Source organism: Emys orbicularis, chromosome 1 (genome assembly GCF_028017835.1).
Source record: "Emys orbicularis isolate rEmyOrb1 chromosome 1, rEmyOrb1.hap1, whole genome shotgun sequence".
NCBI lineage: Eukaryota > Metazoa > Chordata > Testudines > Emydidae > Emys > Emys orbicularis.
Genome location: NC_088683.1, coordinates 372,898,376 through 372,921,393, shown reverse-complemented (window position 1 = coordinate 372,921,393; position 23,018 = coordinate 372,898,376). Strand labels below are relative to the sequence as shown.

Genomic DNA, 23,018 nt, shown 5'->3' with positions numbered 1-23,018 from the left:
TGGAGTCTCAGTTTCGTGGCATTTGGGGTGATTTGGGGGGGTCACAGCTAGGGGGGGGGCTGCACTGGGGTGTGGGAGGGATCAGGGGGGTGCTTACCCCTCGCAGTCAGTGCCGGCCCCAGGCCCCACAGTCAGACTTTCACCTGACGTCCCAGCTGGGCCTCCCCCGGGCGCGTCCATCGGGCACGGACAGCAGCGGTTAACCAGCCCCCCCCCCCCCCCAGAGGTGGCTGCACCAGGCGAGGGGTCGTGTCTAACCAGCCCCCCCCCCCCGCGCTCCACGCCAGAGATGGCTGCATCCCAGCACCGGGCGAGGGGCCCGTGTGTAACCAGCCCCCCCCCCCCCCCCGAGGTGGCTGCACCGGCCCCGGCCGTTTAAGGCCCATTCCCAGCAGGTGACGCTGGGCGGGGGCTCCCGGGCTCCCCCAGGGGCTGGCAGGGGCTGGAGGTGCAGGCGCTGGGTGCAGAGGACGCACTCGGGCAACCGGGCTCCCCCTGCACCCAGGGGCCGGCGCTGCCACCACGCAACGTGGGACTCCCGGCACCAGCCTGGGGCGCTGCCCGTGGGGGCCGGCTGGGCCCGGGGAGGGGCTGGGGGAGCAGCTGCCCGGGGGGACTCAGGTCCAGGATCCAGCACCCGCAGCCTGGCAGGAGGGAAGAGCAGGTGCCCGGCCAGGAGCCCCCCCCACCCCGCCCAGCTCGCGGGGCCCCTCTGTGGGGCAGCGCCAGGTGTGAATGGGGCCTGGGGCGGTGCGGGCGTTGCTGAGAGCCAGGGCCCAGCGCGGAGCCTGGTCATGGGCCCCCCCCACAGCCTGGTCCTGGCCTCGGGGGTCCTTGTCCAGCACCCCCCCTCCCCGCAGCCTGTCCAGGCCATGGCGGCAGAGGGGGCTGGGCAGGAGGTGGCCACCCTGGGCTCCCGCCAACCGTTGTGTGGCTCCCGGCGCTTGCCAGGCGGGGCCCCCACAGCAGCATCGGGCAGGCGGCCGGGAGGGCCCCAGCCCTGTTCCCTGCAGCCCACTCGCCGTGGGGCCCGTCCAGCGGGGCGCGGCTGGGCCGCTATGGGGACAGCACAGGGGCTAGGCCGGGGCCGTGACCCCCAGCCATTACAGCGTGTGGCCCCCCCAGCACCAGGGGCCTCCAGCCGGCTCCAGCCCCATGTGAATGGCCACCTGGGGCTGGGCCCCGCCCTGTCCCGTCCCTGCCTGTCCCAGCTCTGCGCTGCCCCACCCAGCCCAGCCCGTCCCGTCCCGCCCGTTCTCGGGCGCCAGCCGTAGCCACCGGCCCCGGGACGCGTCTCCGTCTGTTCTCTGCTGGGAATCGTGCCCAGGCCCCCCGGGCGTGGGGCGCATGGAGTGAGCCGGGGGCAATGGGGGAGGGGGGGTTCAGGGCTCACGAGCCCATTGCATGCCGGGGGGGGGGCTGGCAGATGCCCGTCGGGGGGTGCCAAGCAGTGACCCCTGAGCAGCCACCGGGCACAGCCCAAGGGAGAGGCACTGGCTGGGGGAGGGGAGGCTTGGGGGCCCCCCCCACGACTCCCCCAGGCCCCTCCCGAGCAGTGGCTGAGAATAACCCAGGTGGGGGGGACCCGGTACCAGAGTGACCTGCCCCCCAGCCAGGCTTGACCCACCCCAGTTACTGACCCCCAGGCGAGCCCCATGGGGCAGGCCCTCCCCTCCCCCCCCCCCAACACGCCAGATCAAGGTTGTGGGTATTTATTACAGAAAGTTATTCAAATATATGCAAATGAGTGCAGCCCCCAGCCTCCTGAGACATTGTAGCAGCACCAGATACAGCTCCGGATTGTGCAGGACGCAGGCGACCGGGCCTGGTGCTGGGGGGGGGGGGGGGGGGGCGCAGCCCCCTGGGATCCCCCCTCCCCCTCCGAGCTCTGCCGGTGCCCCTCACTCCCGACCCGCAGCCCCTGCCATCCCAGCTCTGCCCCCCCCAGCCCTGCCGGTGCCCCTCACTCCCAACCCACAGCCCCCGCTAGCCCAGCCCTGCCGGTGCCCCTCACTCCCGACCCGCAGCCCCCTGCTAAGCTCGGCTCTGCCAGTGTCTGGCCACCTGGGTCACTCCCCACAGCAGCTAGGCCGAGGATGCCCCAGCCCTGGGGCACAGCCCCCACGTCCCTGGCAGCTTGTCCCAGCCAGCAGCCAGGGCAGGTCCCATCTCCACGCGGCCTAGTCTCTTGCCCCACGGGGCCGTTCTCCTTGGGCGGCTCCACCTGCAAAGGCAACCGGGGGGCCGGGGGGCAGTGAGGGGCTGTGGGGAACAGGCTGGAGCCAGCAGGGGGCGCTGCCTCCCCTGGAGTAACCCCAGCCCACCTGCCCCGGGCACTAACCGTGCTCCATCCGCCAGCAGCACGCCCGGCCCCCTGGCTGCCCGGCCCCACAGCCAAGCAGGAAGACAGTGGGGAAGGGCCAGCCCCAGCCCCTCCCACCCAGCGCTGCCCCCCGCCTCTGCTCCCTTCACCTTCACAGCGGCGTCTCCTTCCTGGGGTCGTTGCAGCAGGTGGGGCCCTCGAACTGCAGCTTGACGGCTCGCTTGAGGTGCAGCTGGGGGTCCAGCGTGGCGAGGGAGAGGAGGGAGAGGGTCCCTGTCGGCCCCCCATCCTGCCAGGGCAGGAAGCCGTTGGGCTTGGGGTCCCACTCGGGGGACGGCACCTCCCGCCCCGGGCTGCCTGCCTGTGGCTCTGGGGCTCCGGGCACGCCCAGGGGCAGTGCCAGGCTGGGCTGGGGGCTCTTGGGGGCGGGGGCCGGGAGGCTGCGGGGCAGCGAGGGCTGCAGCTGCTGGGTGAAGGTTGGGCTGTCGGCCGGCACTGTCTGCGCCGTGACCAGCGAGTGGCAGGTGGAGCCGCGGGAGCTGTGCAGGGAGGCGTCGGCTGGGCACTGTGGCAAGTTCGAGCCGGGCCTCTGGCTGGGGGCGGGGGGCACCGGGGGGCTGGCGGAGGAGTGGCCGGAGGCGCCCGGCGGGGAGCAGGTGGTGGCGGTGGGCACCCCGTGGCTCTGCAGCAGGCGCAGGATGGCGGCCTGGCCCCGCCGGGCGGCCACGTGGCTGGGCGTGCGCCCGTACCGGTCGGTGTGGGTGGGGTCGGCGCCCATCTCCAGCAGCGCCCACGCCACCTCGCCGTGGCCCTCCTGGGCGGCGATGCCCAGCGCTGTGGCGCCCTGGCTGCAGGCCTGGTCTACGTGCGCCCCGCGCTCCAGCAGGAAGCGCACGGTGCTGGCGTGGCCCTGCCAGGCGGCCGAGTGCAGGGCCGAGCGCCGCTCCGTGTCAAGCGCGTTGACGTCGGCGCCGTGGTGCACTAGCGCCCGCGCCGCCTCCAGCCGCCCCTGCCAGCAGGAGACGTGCAGCGCCGTGCGCCCCTGGGCGTCCCGCGCCTCCGGGTCGCTGCCACTCGCCAGGAGCAGCTCCAGCAGGTCCTGGCAGCCCCCCAGCACCAGCAGGTAGACCAGGGGCCGCCCCGCGGCATCCGGCAGGTTGGGGTCAGCCCTGTGGCGCAGCAGCAGCTCGGCCGTGGCCCGGTGCCCCCCCAGTGCAGCCGCGCCCAGCGCCATGCGCCCGTCGTGGTCCCGGTGATCCACGGGGGAGCCACTTCCCAGCAGCAGCCGCACGCACTCGCTGTGGCCCTCCTGGGCTGCCAGGATGAGGGGGGTGCGGCCGTCCCGGTCCTGCTGGTCCAGGCGGGCGCCGTGCTCGGCCAGCACCCCACAGGCCCCCGCGTGCCCCTCGCAGGCGGCCAGGTGCAGCGGGCTCCAGCCCATGGCGTCCGGGTGGTTCTCGTCCAGCCCGCGCTCCAGCAGGGCCCGCACCATGTGCTTGCTGCCCTGGGCGGCCGCCAGGCTCAGAGCCGTGCGGCCCTTGGCATCCTTGGCACCTGCAGCCGCGCCCCACAGCAGCAGGGTCTGCACCACGGCGCCGTGCCCCATGGCGGTGGCCACCAGCAGTGGGGTGCGCCCCGTGGCGTCTGCCTGCTCCACGTCGGCCCCGCCCTCCAGCAGCAGCTCGGCCACCTCGGCGTGGCCCTCGCAGGCGGCCACCAGCAGCGGGGTCATGCCGTGTCGGTCGTGGTGCCCCACGTGTGCCCCGTGCTCCAGCAGCAGGCTCACCACGTCGGCGTGCCCACGGCTGGCCGGCACGCACAGGGCCGCCAGGGACAGCGCCGTGCGCCCGTCCGCGTCGGCGTGGTCGATGTCGGCGCCGTGCGCCAGCAGCAGTTCCGTGATCTCCCGGTGCCCCATGTAGGCGGCAGCGATCAGGGCCGTGCGCCCCTCAGTGTCGGCCCGGTTCACCTGGGCACCGTGCGCCAGCAGCATCCGCACGATGCCCTCGTGCCCCCCCCAGGCAGCTGCCCGCAGCGCCGTGCGATCCTCCACGTCCCGCCAGTCCACGTCCGCGCCCGCCCGCAGCAGGGCGCCCACGGCCTCGGCGTGCCCGCCCCAGGCGGCCGAGCGCAGCGCCGTCCAGCCCCTCTGGTCAGCATGGTTGACGTTGGCACCGTGGGCGAGTAGGCAGTGCAGGACCTTAGCGTGGCCCTGGAGTGCGGCCAGCGTCAGCGGGGTCTGCCCGTGCCGGTCGGGCGCCTCCACCTCGGCCCCCCAGCCCAGCAGCAGGCTGGCCACCTCGGGGTTGCCGCTGTGGGCAGCACTGGCCAGCAGGGTGCGCCCGTTGGCATCCCGCTGGTTGGCGCTGGCCCCGTTCTCCAGCAGCATGCGGACTGAGTCCTCCTGCTCCAGCGCCTGGTGCAGGAGGCCTCCCGTGCCCGCCTCCCGCTCGCCCAGCCGCGCCCCCGCCAGCACCAGCAGCTGCAGCACGTCTGTCTCCAGCGGCAGTGTCGGCAGGTCGGCCAGCAGGCAGTGGGCCACGGGCACATCCTGCCACACCATCCAGAGCGCCAGCTGGCAGGGCGGCAGGCGCAGGTCGGCGCGCAGCAGGTGGCGGGCCAGGTCGTGCACCTCGCGGGGGCTGAGCTGGGGGCCGCGGCAGGCGGCGCTCAGGGCCAGCAGGCCGTGGCCCTCGGCCGCGCTGCACAGGTAGCGCTGGGTGCAGTACTTCACGTCCAGCAGCCACTCGGCGAAGCTGGCGTGGAAGAGGATCCGGGTGCCGCCTGGGCCGTCCAGCAGCAGCGTGGCCAGGCTATTGAGCTGGCGCTGGAACTCCTCCCAGCTGGGGCCGGGGCCGGCCTGGCGCGCCCAGAGGGCGCCGTGGAGCTGGTGGGGGCACAGCGGGCGGGGCGCGGCCACCAGCACGTTGAGCAGCGGCCGCACGCGGGCGAAGAGCTTGCCGGTGAAGAGGCGCTGGCACAGCCACAGGTAGAGGCCGTTGAGCGTGCCGGGGATGTGGCGGATTTCCCGCAGCACCACCAACCCTTCAGCCACCCCGTCCAGCACCCGCTCCAGGTACAGAACGCAGCCATTGCTCTTGATGTGCAGCTGGTTGAGCATCTCGGCCGTCTCGTGGGTCAGGTGCCGGCGCAGCCCCTCCTCCTGCTCCAGCCGGCACAGGATGTATCGCTGCACGTCCCGCACCACCGGCGCCCGCCGCAGGTCGTCCAGGCAGATCCGCCGGAACCCTGGGGGCCAGGCGGGTGGGTCAGCACGGGGTTGCCACCAGTCTCCGCCCACCGGCAACTAGCCCTCCCCGTGTGCAACCCCCCCACGCTCCTTGTGTAACCGGCCCCTGTGCCCCCCATGTGCAACCCCCCCCGTGTGCAACAGGCCCCTGTGCCCCCCCGTATGCAACCCCCCCATGTGCAACCGGCCCCTGTGCCCCCCATGTGCAAGCCCCCCACCCCCGGAGTGTAGCCACCCCCCCAGCACGCTGCCGGCCCCCATCTGAATTAATCCTAGAATCATAGAATATCAGGGTTGGAAGGGACCTCAGGAGTCATCTAGTCCAACCCCCTGCTCAAAGCAGGACCAATTCCCAACTAAATCATCCCAGCCAGGGCTTTGTCAAGCCGGGCCTTAAAAACCTCCAAGGAAGGAGATTCCACCACCTCCCTAGGTAACCCATTCCAGTGCTTCACCACCCTCCTAGTGAAAAAGTTTTTCCTAATATCCAACCTAGACCTCCCGCACTGCAACTTGAGACCATTGCTCCTTGTTCTGTCATCTGCCACCACTGAGAACAGCCGAGTTCCATCCTCTTTGGAACCCCCCTTCAGGTAGTTGAAAGCAGCTATCAAATCCCCCCTCATTCTTCTCTTCTGGAGACTAAACAATCCCAGTTCCCTCAGCCTCTCCTCATAAGTCATGTGCTCCAGCCCCCTAATCATTTTTGTTGCCCTCCGCTGGACTCTTTCCAATTTTTCCACATCCTTCTTGTAGTGTGGGCCCAAAACTGGACACAGTACTCCAGATGAGGCCTCACCAATGTCGAATAAAGGGGAACGATCACGTCCCTCGATCTGCTGGCAATGCCCCTACTTATACAGCCCAAAATGCCGTTAGCCTTCTTGGCAACAAGGGCACACTGTTGACTCAATTCCAGCTGCCGCCCCAATCCCAGCCCCTCCCTGCCATGCAAACAGCCGCCCCCCAAGCGTGCCCAGCGCCCCCCGCGGGCTCTCACCGGCGAACATCCGGGCGAGCGCCTTGCCGTGGTGCCGGGCCGAGCAGACCAACAGCAGCCAGCGGGGCAGCAGGTGGTGGTGGGTGGCCAGCAGCTGGGCGATGGTGGTGCTTGGCCCCCCCGGCTGCCACTCGCTGGCCCCCAGGGCGCCGCCAGCGTCCACCGCGTCCACCAGCAGCAGCAGCCTCTGGGGCGGGGGCGGCAGGTCCAGCAGCGGCAGCAGCACGGCCCTGGGGAGACATGGGGGTCAGAGGAGCGAGGGAGGGGTTACAGGGGCAGCCCCCCCCCGGGGAGAGGCTCTACCCCTCCGATGATGCATCTCCCGTACAACCGCCCCCCCCAGCTGGGTCTCTTCCTCTTCAGTGCAGGGCTGGGGGCCCGTCCCCCCCACCGCCCAGGGGCGCAGCCCGGCCCGGCCTCCCAGGGAGCTCTGGAGAGAGGGCGCCACGTGGGCTCGGGTGTGGGTTCTGGGGGGCGCATGGGGGTACTGAGGGGATGGAAGGTCCCGTGGGGGGGGGAGCGGCTCTAGAGGGGGCAGCGTCGGGGGGGGCACAAGATGCAGAGCCTGGGCAGGCCCACGGGGGGCTCACACTGAACAGGTGCGGTTACCTGGTGGGTGGGGCCGACGGGCTGCCCAGGCTGAGAGGGGCCTTGGGGGCAGGGAAAGCCCCCACTGTGCTGGGCTCCCCCCTTGGGTACGAGGGGCACAGTGCTGGGGCCCCTCTTGAAGGGGCACTGGGGGGGCACAGCACAGAGAATCTGGGGGGGTATCGGTGCAGGATGGGGACACCGGGGGGGTACAGGGCGCAGTCTGGGGGTGCTGGGGGCACAGGGCACAGGCTGGGGGCACAGGGTGGGGACACTGGGGGCACAGGGTGCAGGGTGGGGGCACCGTGGGGCGCAGGGCGGGGGCGCTGGGGGTACAGGGCACAGGGTGGGGGCACAGGCCCAGGCTGGGGGCACAGGGCACAGGGTGGGGGGGCTGGGGGCACAGGGTGGGGGTGTCGGGGGCACAGGGTGGGGGCACAAAGTGGGGCCGCTGGGGGCACATGGCACAGGGTGGGGGCGCAGGGTGGGGGAGCTGGGGGCACAGGGTGAGGGTGTTGGGGGGCACAGGGCACAGGGTGGGGGCGCTGGGGACACAGGGCACAGCGTGGGGGCAGAGGGCGCAGTGTGGGGGTGCTGGGGCACAGGGTGGGGGCGCTGGGGCGCCGGGAGGCACAGGGCAGAGGGTGGGGGCACAGGGTGGGGGAGCTGGGGGCACAGGGTGGGGGTGTCGGGGGGCACAGGGCACAGGGTGGGGCCACAGGGTGGGGGCGCTGGGAGCTCTCACCTCTTGAAGGGGCACTGGGGGGGACACAGCACAGAGAATCTGGGGGGTATCGGTGCAGGATGGGGACACCGGGGGGTACAGGGCGCAGTCTGGGGGTGCTGGGGGAACAGGACACAGGCTGGGGGCACAGGGTGGGGACACTGGGGGCACAGGGTGCAGGGCGGGGGCGCTGGGGGTACAGGGCACAGGGTGGGGGCACAGGCCCAGGCTGCGGGCGCTGGGGGTGCCGGGGGCACAGGGCACAGGGTGGGGAAGCTGGGGGCACAGGGTGGGGGCGCTGGGGGCACAGGGCACAGGGTGGGGGCGCTGGGGGCACAGGGCACAGCGTGGGGGCAGAGGGCTCAGGGTGGGGGCGCTGGGGGCACAGGGTGGGGGCACCGTGGGGTGCAGGGCGCAGTCTGGGGCCGCTGGGGGTACAGGGCACAGGGTGGGGGCACAGGCCCAGGCTGCGGGTGCTGGGGGTGCCGGGGGCACAGGGTGGGGGCGCTGGGAGCACAGGGTGGGGGCGCTGGGGGCGCTCACCTCTTGAAGGCCTCGTCAGGGTGTGGCTCGCACTGGGCAGGCTCCAGGCTGGCGCAGGCCCCGGGCTGGCGCAGGCGGGGGCCGTACCCGGGCAGCAGGGGGCACTGCTCCATCTGGCGCACCAGGCCCCGGAGGAAGTGGTGTGGGGACAGCGTGGCCGCGTCGTGGGCCTGGCAGAAGTGCCAGCCCAGTGCCCGGGTGCCCAGCCCCGCCTGCCGGCCCTGCTCCGACGTGGGCCACAGCAGCTCGGTGCACAACGCCGTCTTCCCGCAGCCGGGCCCCCCGGTGAGCAGCAGCCCCCCCGGCCCGGCCCGCGCCAGCCCCCGCGCCAGCCGCTGCAGCGCCCACTCCCGGCAGTAGAAGGGTTTGCCCTGCAGCCGGCTCCCCGCCCCCTCCATGCCGGGCCTCAGCCAGCCTGCGGGAGGTGCTGCAGGGGGGCCTCCCACCCCGGGCCAGGCCCCAGATCCGGGCAGCCGCGCCGGGCCCAGGCCGTCGCGCTCCGCGGGGGCAGCATGGCCGGGCGTGGGGAGACCTGGGGAGAGAGAGAGGAGAGTTCACCTGGCAACGCCCCGGCTGCCCGTGTTTGTCCCCCCCTCGCCCACCCTGCCATGCCCATCCCCCTCCCTGCCACAGCCCCACGCCCATCACCCACCCTGCCACGGCCCCATACCCATCCCCCGCCCTGCCATGCTCATCCCCCACCCTGCCACGGCCCCACGCCCATCTTCCGCCCTACCATGGCCCCATCCCCATCCCCCGCCCTGCCACGGCCCCACGCCTGTCCCCTGCCCTACCATGGCCCCATCCCCCACCCTGCCACGGCCCCACGCCCGTCCCCCATCCTGCCACACTCATCCCCCACCCTGCCATGGCCCCCCACCCATCCCCCGCCCTACCATGGCCCCATCCCCATCCCCCACCTTGCCACGGCCCCACGCCCGTCCCCTACCCTGCCACACCCATCCCCCACCCTGCCATGGCCCCACACCCATCTTCCGCCCTACCATGGCCCCATCCCCATCCCCCGCCCTGCCACGGCCCCACGCCCGTCCCCCGTCCTTCCACACCCATCCCCTGCCCTGCCATGGCCCCACGCCCATCCCATAACATAAGAACATAAGAACATAAGAACATGGCTTTTGTAGGTGACAAATCTGAGGAACTGTCACAGATTGAAGTGTCACTAGAGGAGGTTTTGGAATTAATTGATAAACTCAACATTAACAAGTCACCGGGACCAGATGGCATTCACCCAAGAGTTCTGAAAGAACTCAAATGTGAAGTTGCGGAACTATTAACTAAGGTTTGTAACCTGTCCTTTAAATCGGCTTCGGTACCCAATGACTGGAAGTTAGCTAATGTAACGCCTATATTTAAAAAGGGCTCTAGGGGTGATCCCGGCAATTACAGACCGGTAAGTCTAACGTCGGTACCGGGCAAATTAGTTGAAACAATAGTAAAGAACAAAATTGTCAGACACATAGAAAAACATAAACTCTTGAGCAATAGTCAACATGGTTTCTGAAAAGGGAAATCGTGTCTTACTACTCTATTAGAGTTCTTTGAAGGGGTCAACAAACATGTGGACAAGGGGGATCCGGTGGACATAGTGTACTTAGATTTCCAGAAAGCCTTTGACAAGGTCCCTCACCAAAGGCTCTTACGTAAATTAAGCTGTCATGGGATAAAAGGGAAGGTCCTTTCATGGATTGAGAACTGGTTAAAGGACAGGGAACAAAGGGTAGGAATTAATGGTAAATTCTCAGAATGGAGAGGGGTAACTAGTGGTGTTCCCCAAGGGTCAGTCCTAGGACCAATCCTATTCAATTTATTCATAAATGATCTGGAGAAAGGGGTAAACAGTGAGGTGGCAAAGTTTGCAGATGATACTAAACTACTCAAGATAGTTAAGACCAAAGCAGATTGTGAAGAACTTCAAAAAGATCTCACAAAACTAAGTGATTGGGCAGCAAAATGGCAAATGAAATTTAATGTGGATAAATGTAAAGTAATGCACATTGGAAAAAAATAACCCCAACTATACATACAACATGATGGGGGCTAATTTAGCTACAACGAGTCAGGAAAAAGATCTTGGCGTCATCGTGGATAGTTCTCTGAAGATGTCCACGCAGTGTGCAGAGGCGGTCAAAAAAGCAAACAGGATGTTAGGAATCATTAAAAAGGGGATAGAGAATAAGACTGAGAATATATTATTGCCCTTATATAAATCCATGGTTCGCCCACATCTCGAATACTGTGTACAGATGTGGTCTCCTCACCTCAAAAAAGATATTCTAGCACTAGAAAAGGTTCAGAAAAGAGCAACTAAAATGATTAAGGGTTTAGAGAGGGTCCCATATGAGGAAAGATTAAAGAGGCTAGGACTCTTCAGTTTGGAAAAGAGAAGACTAAGGGGGGACATGATAGAGGTATATAAAATCATGAGTGATATTGAGAAAGTGGATAAGGAAAAGTTATTTATTTATTCCCATAATACAAGAACTAGGGGTCACCAAATGAAATTAATAGGCAGCAGGTTTAAAACAAATAAAAGGAAGTTCTTCTTCACGCAGCGCACAGTCAACTTGTGGAACTCCTTGCCTGAGGAGGTTGTGAAGGCTAGGACTATAACAATGTTTAAAAGGGGACTGGATAAATTCACGGTGGCTAAGTCCATAAATGGCTATTAGCCAGGATGGGTAAGAATGGTGTCCCTAGCCTCTGTTCGTCAGAGGATGGAGATGGATGGCAGGAGAGAGATCACTTGATCATTGCCTGTTAGGTTCACTCCCTCTGGGGCACCTGGCACTGGCCACTGTCGGTAGACAGATACTGGGCTAGATGGACCTTTGGTCTGACCCAGTACGGCCTTTCTTATGTTCTTATCCCCCGCCCTACCATGGCCCCATCCCCATCCCCCACCCTGCCACGGCCCCACCCCCACCCTGCCACGGCCCCACCCCCACCCGTGCCCTGCCATGGCCCCACGCCTATCCCCCGCCCTGCCACGCCCATCCCCCACCCTGCCAACCTTTGTTTCCTGTCTTTCAACCAGTTACTGATCCATGAGAGAACCTTCCCTCTTATCCTGTGGCACTTTACTTTGCGTAAGAGCCTTTAGTGAGGGACCTTGTCAAAGGCTTTCTGAAAATCTAAGTACACTATATCCACTGGATCCCCCTCGTCCACATGCTTGTTGATCCCCTCAAAGAATTCTAGTAGATTGCTGAGTCATGATTTCCCTTTACAAAAACCATGTTGACTTTTCCCCAACAAATTATGTTCATCTATATGTGACAATTCTGTTCTTTACTATAGTTTCAACCAGTTTGCCCAGTACTGAAGTCAGATTTACCGGCCTGTAATTGCTGGATCACCTCTGGAGCCCTTTTTAAAAATTGGCATCACGTTAGCTATCCTCCGGTCATCTGGTACAGAAGCTGATTTAAGCAATAGGTTACCTACCACAGTTAGTAGTTCTGCAATTTCACATTTGAGTTCCTTCAGAACTCTTGGGTGAATCCCATCTGGTCCTGGTGACTTATTACTGTTTAGTTTATCAATTTCTTCCAAAACCTCCTCTAATAACACTTCAATCTGGGACAGTTCCGCAGATTTGGCACCTACAAAAGCCGGCTCAGGTTTGGGAATCTCCCTAACATCCTCAGCCGTGAAGACTGAAGCAAAGAATTCATTTAGTTTCTCCGCAATGGCCTTATCGTCCTTGATGGCTCCTTCAGCACCTCGATTATCCAGGGGCCCCACTGGTTGTTTAGCAGCTTCCTGCTTCTGATGCACTTAAAGAATTGCTGCTACTTTCAGCCGGTTGCTCTTGGAGTTGTGTCCTGGCCGCCCAGTTACAATTTTACACCTGAGTCGCCCGTGTTTGTTCTCCATTCTCCTCTCTGCACAGCCCCCCACCCCCGCCACGTCCACCCACATCCACCCCGTCCATCCCCCGACCCACCACAGTCCCCCACCACATCCACCCCCCATGGCCCCACCTCCTTCTCCATGGCCGCCCACGTTCGTCCCTTCTGCGCCGTGGCTCCTGCAGAGGGTGACCAGATGTCCCGTTTTTATAGGGACAGTCCCGTTTTTTGGAACTTTTTCTTATATAGGCGCCTATTACCCCCCACCCCCGTCCTGTTTTTTCCTGTTGCTGTCTGGTCACCCTACTCCTGCAGGATGAGGCTGGGAGGAGAAGGCCCTTTCTCCCCACCCAGACAGAGATCAAAGGGCCTCACAAACCCCTCCCAGGAGGCAGGGCCAAAAGGAGAAACTGAGTCATAGACGGGGAGGGGAGGGGGACAGCTCAAGGTCACACACATCACATACCAGCCCAGGGATAGAACCCAGGAGTCCGGGCTCCCAGCCCCCCCCTCTAGCCCCCACTGCCCTCCTGGGGCCAGAGGAGATCCCCCCCAGACGGTGCTGGGGGGGAACAAGCCTGGAGCGATAGCAGGGAAATGCCCCAGGCGGCAACACGGGCAACACAGGGGGCTCAAACACAACTGGGGAGGGGTAATGAACACAGAGAACCACCCCCAGCCCTGCTGGTGCCCCTCACTCCCGACCCGCAGCCCCCTGCTAGCCCAGCCCTGCCCCCGCAGCTCTGCAGTGCCCCTCACGACCCGCAGCCCCTGCTAGCCCAGCCCTGCCCCCCCCAGCTCTGCAGTGCCCCTCACTCCCGACCCGCAGCCCCTGCTAGCCCAGCCCTGCCCCCCCAGCTCTGCCGGTGCCCCTCACTCCCGACCCGCAGCCCCCTGCTAGCCCAGCCCTCCCCCCCCCCAGCTCTGCCAGTGCCCCTCACTCCCAACCCGCAGCCCCTGCTAGCCCAGCCCTCCCCCCCCCAGCTCTGCAGTGCCCCTCACGACCCGCAGCTCCTGCTAGCCCAGCCCTGCCCCTCCAGCTCTGCGGTGCCCCTCACTCCCGACCCGCAGCCCCTGCTAGCCCAGCCCTGCCCCCCCCAGCTCTGCCGGTGCCCCTCACACCCGACCCGCAGCCCCTGCTAGCCCAGCCCTGCCCCCCCCCAGCTCTGCGGTGCCCCTCACTCCCGACCCGCAGCCCCTGCTAGCCCAGCCCTGCCCCCCCCAGCTCTGCGGTGCCCCTCACTCCCGACCCGCAGCCCCTGCTAGCCCAGCCCTGCCCCCCCCAGCTCTGCCGGTGCCCCTCACACCCGACCCGCAGCCCCTGCTAGCCCAGCCCTGCCCCCCCCAGCTCTGCGGTGCCCCTCACTCCCGACCCGCAGCCCCTGCTAGCCCAGCCCTGCCCCCCCCAGCTCTGCCGGTGCCCCTCACACCCGACCCGCAGCCCCTGCTAGCCCAGCCCTGCCCCCCCCAGCTCTGCGGTGCCCCTCACTCCCGACCCGCAGCCCCTGCTAGCCCAGCCCTGCCCCCCCCAGCTCTGCCGGTGCCCCTCACACCCGACCCGCAGCCCCTGCTAGCCCAGCCCTGCCCCCCCCCAGCTCTGCGGTGCCCCTCACTCCCGACCCGCAGCCCCTGCTAGCCCAGCCCTGCCCCCCCCAGCTCTGCGGTGCCCCTCACTCCCGACCCGCAGCCCCTGCTAGCCCAGCCCTGCCCCCCCCAGCTCTGCCGGTGCCCCTCACACCCGACCCGCAGCCCCTGCTAGCCCAGCCCTGCCCCCCCCAGCTCTGCGGTGCCCCTCACTCCCGACCCGCAGCCCCTGCTAGCCCAGCCCTGCCCCCCCCAGCTCTGCCGGTGCCCCTCACACCCGACCCGCAGCCCCTGCTAGCCCAGCCCTGCCCCCCCCAGCTCTGCGGTGCCCCTCACTCCCGACCCGCAGCCCCTGCTAGCCCAGCCCTGCCCCCCCCAGCTCTGCCGGTGCCCCTCACACCCGACCCGCAGCCCCTGCTAGCCCAGCCCTGCCCCACAGAGCTCTGAGGTGCCCCTCACTCCCGATCCGCAGCCCCAGGCTCCACACTCACCCCACGCTCCCCAGCACCCAGGGGTCTGGGCTCTCACTTGGTCTGTAGCTGTTTTGGGGTCAGTGACCCAGAGCCCCACAGGGACTGGCGGCCCAGGCAGCGTGCGGAGCCGGCCTGGCTGCTGCTGCGCTGGGCTCCCTGCCCGGCCGATCCCACCGGGTGGACACGCCCCTGGGACGCGGCTGCTGATTCACCGGGTCCACACCTTAAACCAGCAGCCCGGGTGCCAGTAACCCCGTCTTGCCCTGAGGGAACCGCGCAGCCCTGGATGGGAGGGTGAGGGGGGGGGGCTGGCAGAGCTGGGGGCACGTACGACTGAGCCCGAGCTGGGGCGCTCGCCCGGCAGTCGGTGCTGGCCCCAGTGCGGCACTAGGGGGCGCTGTGCTGTGGGCCAGGGGCTGGGCAGGGGGCGCTGTGCTGTGGGGCAGAGGCTGGGCGGGGGCACTCGCCCGGCAGTCGGTGCTGGCCCCAGTGCGGCACTAGGGGGCGCTGTGCTGTGGGGCAGGGGCTGGGCAGGGGGCGCTGTGCTGTGGGGCAGAGGCTGGGCGGGGGCACTCGCCCGGCAGTCGGTGCTGGCCCCAGTGCGGCACTAGGGGGCGCTGTGCTGTGGGGCAGGGGCTGGGCAGGGGGCGCTGTGCTGTGGGGCAGAGGCTGGGCGGAGGCACTCGCCCGGCAGTCGGTGCTGGCCCCAGTGCGGCACTAGGGGGCGCTGTGCTGTGGGGCAGGGGCTGGGCAGGGGGCGCTGTGCTGTGGGGCAGAGGCTGGGCGGGGGCACTCGCCCGGCAGTCGGCGCTGGCCCCAGTGCGGCCCTAGGGGGCGCTGTGCTGTGGGGCAGGGGCTGGGCAGGGGGCGCTCGCGCGGCAGTCGGTGCTGGCCCCAGTGCGGCACTAGGGGGTGCTGTGCTGTGGGGCAGCGGCTGGGCAGGGGGCGCTGTGCTGTGGGGCAGGGGCTGGGCGGGGGCACTCGCCCGGCAGTCGGCGCTGGCCCCAGTGCGGCCCTAGGGGGCGCTGTGCTGTGGGGCAGGGGCTGGGCAGGGGGCGCTCGCGCGGCAGTCGGTGCTGGCCCCAGTGCGGCACTAGGGGGCGCTGTGCTGTGGGGCAGCGGCTGGGCAGGGGGCGCTCACCCAGCAGTCGGCGCTGGCCCCAGTGGGGCCCTAGGGGGCACTGTGCTGTGGGGCAGGGGCTGGGCAGGGGCGCTCACCTGGCAGTCGGCGCTGGCCCCAGTGGGGCACTAGGGGGCGCTGTGCTGTGGGGCAGCGGCTGGGCAGGGGGCGCTCACCCAGCAGTCGGCGCTGGCCCCAGTGCGGCACTAGGGGGCGCTGTGCTGTGGGGCAGCGGCTGGGCAGGGGGCGCTCACCCAGCAGTCGGCGCTGGCCCCAGTGGGGCCCTAGGGGGCGCTGTGCTGTGGGGCAGCGGCTGGGCAGGGGGTGCTGTGCTGTGGGGGCAGGGGCTGGGCAGGGGCGCTCACCTGGCAGTCGGCGCTGGCCCCAGTGGGGCACTAGGGGGCGACAGCGGATTGGCCAAGCCACCGACCTCACTGGCCAGAGGGGTCATGACTCCCCTCCCCCCAGCAGGATCGGCCTGGGCCAGCCCATCTGGAAACTCTACGGATTGGACCCATAGGCTGTCACTCGCTCTGGTAGCCATGGGAACACTCAGAGCAATCCCATTGGATGCCCACCCCTCCATGATGTTTTTGGCCTCAAACCTTCCCCCCGCCCCTCCCAGGCAAGTCCCACGTGCGCTGACCCGGGTCCTGGGGGCCGAGCCTGAAACACCAGGGGCCTGGCCCAGGGCTGAGAACTGGGCTTCTGCCCAGCACCAGCAGGCAGCCACCTCTGGCCTGGGGCGCAGCAGCTGGGAGATGGGCGCAGGCTCCCAGGGCTGGTGCCAGGGCTGTGAACGGGCAACTTGCGCGTCACATTGCCATGGAGAGATGTCAACTCCTGCAGCCCCTGACCCCCAGCGCCATGGGTCAGCGCCCCCCACCCAGCCCCATCTCACCCCCTGCAGCCCCACCCCCTGCAGCATGGTGCCCCCACCCCGCCCCCTGCCTGCACTGGTGGTGGGGGGGGGTCAGCCCATCACACCTGCAGCCGCTGCTCTCCCAGCCAGCAGCTCCGTGGGGCGGGCCCGTGACGCTGGTGCCAGAGGCTGGTTCCGGCCCCGTCAGGCCCTGACACGCCGGCGCTGGGCCTGGTGCCGGTTCCCTGGGGACCGGAATTTGGCAGCGGCCCCCGTTCCCGGCCCTGCCCGCGGCTATGGCTTCCCTGAGCTGGCAGGGCGAGGCCTGGCGAAGGGCGGCCCTCGCTCCAGGTCATCCCTGCTCCGCTGCTCGCACGGGCCGGAGCCGGCCAGAGCCAACAGGCGTGGGGCAAAGAGCAGGTCCCAATGGAGCCACCTGGGGCAGGGACGCCTCCTGGAAATGGCTGCGGGTCGGGAGTGAGGGGCACCGGCGGGGAGGGACAGGGCTGGGCTACAGGGGCTGCGGGTCGGGAGTGAGGGGCACCGGGGGGCGGGGGAAGCGGGGGGCTGCGGGTCGGGAGTGAGGGGCACCGGGGGGGCCGGGGACAGTGGGGGGCTGCGGGTCGGGAGTGAGGGGCACCGGCGGGGCCGGGGGCAGTGGGGGGCTGCAGGTCGGGAGTGAGGGGCACCGGGGGAGCAGGGGGAGCGGGGGGCTGCAGGTCGGGAGTGAGGGGCGGCGGGGGAAGAGGGGAGCTGCGGGTCAGGAGTGAGGGGCACCGGCGGGGCCGGGGGCAGTGGGGGGCTGCGGGTCGGGAGTGAGGGGCACCTGGGGGGAGGGACAGGGCTGGGCTACAGGGGCTGCGGGTCGGGAGTGAGGGGCACCGGGGGGCGGGGGAAGCGGGGGGCTGCGGGTCGGGAGTGAGGGGCACCGGGGGGGGCCGGGGGCAGTGGGGGGCTGCGGGTCGGGAGTGAGGGGCAGCGGCGGGGCCGGGGGCAGTGGGGGGCTGCAGGTCGGGAGTGAGGGGCACCGGGGGAGCAGGGGGAGCGGGGGGCTGCAGGTCGGGAGTGAGGGGCGGCGGGGGAAGAGGGGAGCTGCGGGTCGGGAGTGAGGGGCACCGGCGGGGCCGGGGGCAGTGGGGGGCTGCGGGTCGGGAGTGAGGGGCACCGGGGGGGCCGGGGGCAGTGGGGGGCTGCGGGTCGGGAGTGAGGGGCACCGGTGGGGCCTGGGGCAGTGGGGGGCTGCGGGTCGGGAGTGAGGGGCGGCGGGGGGGCAGGGGCAGTGGGGGGCTGCGGGTCGGAAGTGAGGGGCACCGGGGGGCGGGGGCTGCAGGTCAGGAGTGAGGGGCACCGGGGGGGCGGGGGGCTGCGGGTCGGGAGTGAGGGGCACCGGCGGGGCCGGGGGCAGTGGGGGGCTGCGGGTCGGGAGTGAGGGGCACCGGGGGGCGGGGGGCTGCAGGTCAGGAGTGAGGGGCACCGGGGGGGCCAGGGGCAGTGGGGGGCTGCGGGTCGGGAGTGAGGGGCACCGGGGGGCGGGGGGCTGCAGGTCGGGAGTGAGGGGCACCGGGGGGGCCGGGGGCAGTGGGGGGCTGCAGGTCAGGAGTGAGGGGCACCGGGGGGGCGGGGGGCTGCAGGTCGGGAGTGAGGGGCACCGGGGGGGCCAGGGGCAGTGGGGGGCTGCGGGTCGGGAGTGAGGGGCACCGGGGGGTGGGGGGCTGCAGGTCGGGAGTGAGGGGCACCGGGGGGGGCCGGGGGCAGTGGGGGGCCTGCGGGTCGGGAGTGAGGGGCACCGGGGGGCGGGGGGCTGCAGGTCGGGAGTGAGGGGCACCGGGGGGGACGGGGGCAGTGGGGGGCTGCGGGTCGGGAGTGAGGGGGGGCGGGGGGCTGCAGGTCGGGAGTGAGGGGCGGCGGGGGAAGAGGGGAGCTGCGGGTCGGGAGTGAGGGGCACCGGCGGGGCCGGGGGCAGTAGGGGGCTGCGGGTCGGGAGTGAGGGGGGGCGGGGGGCTGCGGGTCGGGAGTGAGGGGCACCGGGGGGCGGGGGCTGAGCACAGGGCGCCCCAGGGGAGCGCGGGGGGGGGGGTGCGGGTGACTGGGGCTTTTCCCCGCCAGGGGGCGCCGGGACGCTGCAGTTCGGTGCCAGGCGCTGCGCCCGGGCTGGGCTGGGCGGAGCTCCAAGGCCGCGCTGCCCCCCCTGTGTCCCCCCCCCACGGGCAGGTCGCCGGGGGGGGACAGGGGGGTCCCCAGGACTAAACCCCTCCCCCGCCTGCACGGGGCTCCCCGGGGGGGCGACTGGCCCCGCGCCGCCCCGGCTCTGTCCGGAGGGGGGCTCGGGGGGGGCGGGGCGGGTCTCACCTGGCGGCGGCTCGGACCCGGCCCGCGGCGGCTGCAGGAGCCGCCAAACTTCCGCTCGCTCCGGCCCGGAGACAGGAAACCGGCGGCGGCCCCAGCACGGAGCTCCGCCTGGGGGCCCAGGGCCTGAGCGCGGAGCTCCGCCTGGGCCCCCCCCCCCCCCAGTCCCTACCCAGGGCCATAGTGTAAAGCTCTGTGCGCGGACCTCCCCCCACCCCTCCGAGGGGATCAGTCCCCGCCCAGGGCCTCCCCATGGAGCTCTGCCAGGGGGCCCATCCCACACACGGCCCCAGCGCGGAGCTCCGCCAGGGAGACCATTCCCCCTCCTGGCCCGGGCACAGCACCCGGTGGTGCCTGGCCTGGGAGCAAGGCAGGTCCGATGCCACTGGCCATTGCGAGCCTGGGGGGCACCAGGGATCTGACCTGGCAGAATCTGGGACATGGGGCCTTTCCCCTCTAGGGGGCGACGGATCCAATCCAGCCCCGGGGCTGGCCACTGGGACATGGGGCCGTTCCCCTCTAGGGGGCGACGGATCCAATCCAGCCCCGGGGCTGGCCACTGGGACATGGGGCCGTTCCCCTCTAGGGGGCGACGGATCCAATCCAGCCCCGGGGCTGGCCACTGGGACATGGGGCCATTCCCCTCTAGGGGGCATCGGATCCAATCCAGCCCCGGGGCTGGCCACTGGGACATGGGGCCGTTCCCCTCTAGGGGGCGTCGGATCCAATCCAGCCCCGGGGCTGGCCACTGGGACATGGGGCCGTTCCCCTCTAGGGGGCGTCGGATCCAATCCAGCCCCGGGGCTGGCCACTGGGACATGGGGCCGTTCCCCTCTAGGGGGCGACGGATCCAATCCAGCCCCGGGGCTGGCCACTGGGACATGGGGCCGTTCCCCTCTAGGGGGCGACGGATCCAATCCAGCCCCGGGGCTGGCCACTGGGACATGGGGCCGTTCCCCTCTAGGGGGCATCGGATCCAATCCAGCCCCGGGGCTGGCCACTGGGACATGGGGCCGTTCCCCTCTAGGGGGCGTCGGATCCAATCCAGCCCCGGGGCTGGCCACTGGGACATGGGGCCGTTCCCCTCTAGGGGGCGACGGATCCAATCCAGCCCCGGGGCTGGCCACTGGGACATGGGGCCGTTCCCCTCTAGGGGGCGACGGATCCAATCCAGCCCCGGGGCTGGCCACTGGGACATGGGGCCGTTCCCCTCTAGGGGGCATCGGATCCAATCCAGCCCCGGGGCTGGCCACTGGGACATGGGGCCGTTCCCCTCTAGGGGGCGTCGGATCCAATCCAGCCCCGGGGCTGGCCACTGGGACATGGGGCCGTTCCCCTCTAGGGGGCGACGGATCCAATCCAGCCCCGGGGCTGGCCACTGGGACATGGGGCCTTTCCCCTCTAGGGGGCGACGGATCCAATCCAGCCCCGGGGCTGGCCACTGGGACATGGGGCCGTTCCCCTCTAGGGGGTGCTGGCTCCCATCCAGCTGCAGGGTGGGCCACTGGGATACGGGGCCTTTTCGCTCTAGGGGACACCTGCCCCCATCAGGCCCCAGGGCTGGCCACTGGGACACGGGTCCTTTCCCCTGTAGGGGGCGCTAGCTCCCACCCGACCCCAGAGCTGGTCACTTCAATACGGGGTCTTTCTCCTGTAGGGGGCACCGGTTCCCATGTGGCCCCCAGGGCTGGCCACTGTGGAATGGGATCTTTCCCCCCTAGGGGGCCCCAGCTCCGATCCATCCCCAGGGCCTTTCCCCTCTAACAGATGCCGTCTCCCATTGTGCACGACGGCTGGCCATTGGGACGTGGGGCCTTTCCCCTCTAGGAGGCGCCAGCTCCCATCCGGCCCCAGAGCTGGCCACTTGGATACGGGGTCTTTCCCCTCCAGGGGTGCCGGGTTCCCATCCAACCCCAGGGCCGGCCACTGGGACATGGGGCCTTTCTCCTCAAGGGGGCGCTGGCTCCGATTCAGTTCCTGTACCGGGCACTGGGACACGGAGCCTTTCTCCTCTGGGGGAGCCATCTCCTATCCAGCCCCACGGATGTGTACTGGTACATGGGGCCTTTCTGCTCTAGGCGGCGCCGGCTCCAATCCAGCCCTAGGGCTGGCCACTGGGACATGGGGTCTTTCCCTCAAGGGGGTGCCGGATCCGATCCAGCCCCAGGGTTCGCCATTGGGACACAGGTCCTTTCTCCTGTAGGGGGCACCGGCTCCCATATGGCCCCCAGGGCTGGCCACTGGGGAATGGGATCTTTCCCCCCTAGGGGGCCCAAGCTCTGATCCATCCCCAGGGCCTTTCCCCTCTAACAGGCGCCATCTCCCATCGCGCACTACGGCTGGCCATTGGGATGTGGGGCCTTTCCCCTCTAGGGGGCGCCAGCTCCCATCCGGCCCCAGAGCTGGCCACTTGGATACGGTGTCTTTCCCCTCTAGGGGGCACTGGCTCTGATCCAGCCCTAGGGTTTGCCAGGGGGACACGGGACCTTTCTCCAAATGAGTGTGGCCACTGGGAAACGGGGCCTTTCTGGTCCAGGGGGTGCTGGCTATGATCCAGCCCCAGGGCTGGCCACTGGGACATGGGGCCTTTCCCCACCTGGGTCCGGCCACTGGAACACAGGGCCTTTCCCCTCTAACAGGCGCCGTCTCCCATCGCGCACTACGGCCGGCCATTGGGATGTGGGGCCTTTCCCCTCTAGGGGGCGCCAGCTCCCATCCGGCCCCAGAGCTGGCCACTTGGATACGGTGTCTTTCCCCTCTAGGGGGCACTGGCTCTGATCCAGCCCTAGGGTTTGCCAGGGGGACACGGGACCTTTCTCCAAATGAGTGTGGCCACTGGGAAACGGGGCCTTTCTGGTCCAGGGGGTGCTGGCTATGATCCAGCCCCAGGGCTGGCCACTGGGACATGGGGCCTTTCCCCACCTGGGTCCGGCCACTGGAACACAGGGCCTTTCCCCTCTAACAGGCGCCGTCTCCCATCGCGCACTACGGCCGGCCATTGGGATGTGGGGCCTTTCCCCTCTAGGGGGCACCAGCTCCCATCCGACCACAGAGCTGGTCATGTCGATATCGGGTCTTTACCCTGTAGGAGGCGCTGGTTCCCATCCAGCCCCAGGGCCCGCCCGCCACTGGGACACGCGGACTTTAACATATAGGGAGCAGTCACTCGGATCCAGTCACAGTTCCGGCCACTTGCACAGGGGTCTTTGTCCACTCCATGGGTCCTGGCTCCGATCCAACCCCAGGGCTGGACACTGGGACATGGGGCCTTTCCCCTCTAGGGGGCACCGGCTCCCATCCAGCCGCAGGGCTGGCCAATGGGACACGGGGCCTTTCCCTTCTAGGGGTTGCCTGATCCACTCCAGCCCCAGGGACATCGACTGGGACATAGGGCCTTTCTCCTCTAGAGGGCGCTGTCTCCGATCCAGCCCCAGGAGTGGCCACTGGAACACAGGACCTTTCCCCTCTAGGGGGCGCCTGCTCCCATCCAGACCCAAGTCCGGCCACTGGGACACGGGGCCTTTCCCCTCTAACAGGCGCCGTCTCCCATCACGCACAATGGCCGGCCATTGGCATGTGGGACCTTTCCCCTGTAGGAGGCGCCGGCTCCCATCCAGCCCCAGGGCCCGCCCGCCACTGGGACACATGGACTTTAACATCTGGGAAGCAGTTGCTCGGATCCAGTCACAGTTCTGGCCACTTGGACACGGGGTCTTTGTCCCCTCTATGGGTTCTGGCTCCGATCCAACCCTAGGGCTGGCCAGGGGGACAGGGGGCCTTTCCCCACATGAGTGTGGCCACTAGGAAACGGGGCCTTTCTGGTCTAGGGGGTGATGGCCCCCATCCGGCCCCAGGGCTGGCCATGGGGACACGGGGTTTTTCTCATCTAGGGGGCACTGGCTCTCATTCAGTCCCAGTGCCAGCCACTGAGAGATGGATCTTTTCCCCTCTTGGGTACGCTGGCTCCGATCCAGCCCTAGGGCTGGCCAGGGGGACATGGGGCCTTTCTCCATATGAGTGCGGCCACTGGGAAATGGGGCCTTTCCCCTCTAGGGGTTGCCAGATCCACTCCAGCCCCAGGGACGTCAACTGGGCCATGGGGTCTTTCTCCTCTAGAGGGCGCTGTTTCCGATCCAGCCCCAGGAGTGGCCACTGGGACACAGGGTCTTTTCCCTATAGGGGGTGCCTGCTCCCATCCAGACCCAGGTCCGGCCACTGGGACACAGGGTCTCTTCCCTCTAGGGGGCGCCGGCTCCGATCCAGCCCCAGGGCTGGGCACTGGGATGCGATACCTTTTCCCTCTAGGGAAACAAGCAGGGAGAACTGGAAG

General features: G+C 68.7%; 1 protein-coding gene across 1 annotated transcript; it reads right to left on the bottom strand.

Moving 5' to 3' along the window:
- Window positions 1-2,474: 2,474 nt before the first annotated feature.
- On the bottom strand, window positions 2,475-20,138 carry LOC135874062 (ankyrin repeat domain-containing protein 50-like). Its single transcript, XM_065398758.1, has 4 exons — window positions 19,112-20,138; window positions 8,429-8,960; window positions 6,574-6,803; window positions 2,475-5,572 (listed from the first exon to the last, which is right to left on the bottom strand). The coding sequence occupies exons 1-4, from the start codon at window positions 20,136-20,138 to the stop codon at window positions 2,475-2,477; spliced, it is 4,887 nt and encodes a 1,628-aa protein (XP_065254830.1).
- Between the last annotated feature and the right edge of the window lie 2,880 nt (window positions 20,139-23,018).

Excerpts from the sequence above, each read along its gene's own strand:
- LOC135874062 (XM_065398758.1), bottom strand. The coding sequence starts at position 20,138 with ATGTCCCAGTGGCCAGCCCCGGGGCTGGATTGGATCCGTCGCCCCCTA. Across the intron at positions 8,961-19,111 it reads CATGTCCCAGATTCTGCCAG|GTCTCCCCACGCCCGGCCAT; the intron begins GTCAGATCCCTG and ends CTCTCTCCCCAG. Across the intron at positions 5,573-6,573 it reads GCTCGCCCGGATGTTCGCCG|GGTTCCGGCGGATCTGCCTG; the intron begins GTGAGAGCCCGC and ends CCTGGCCCCCAG.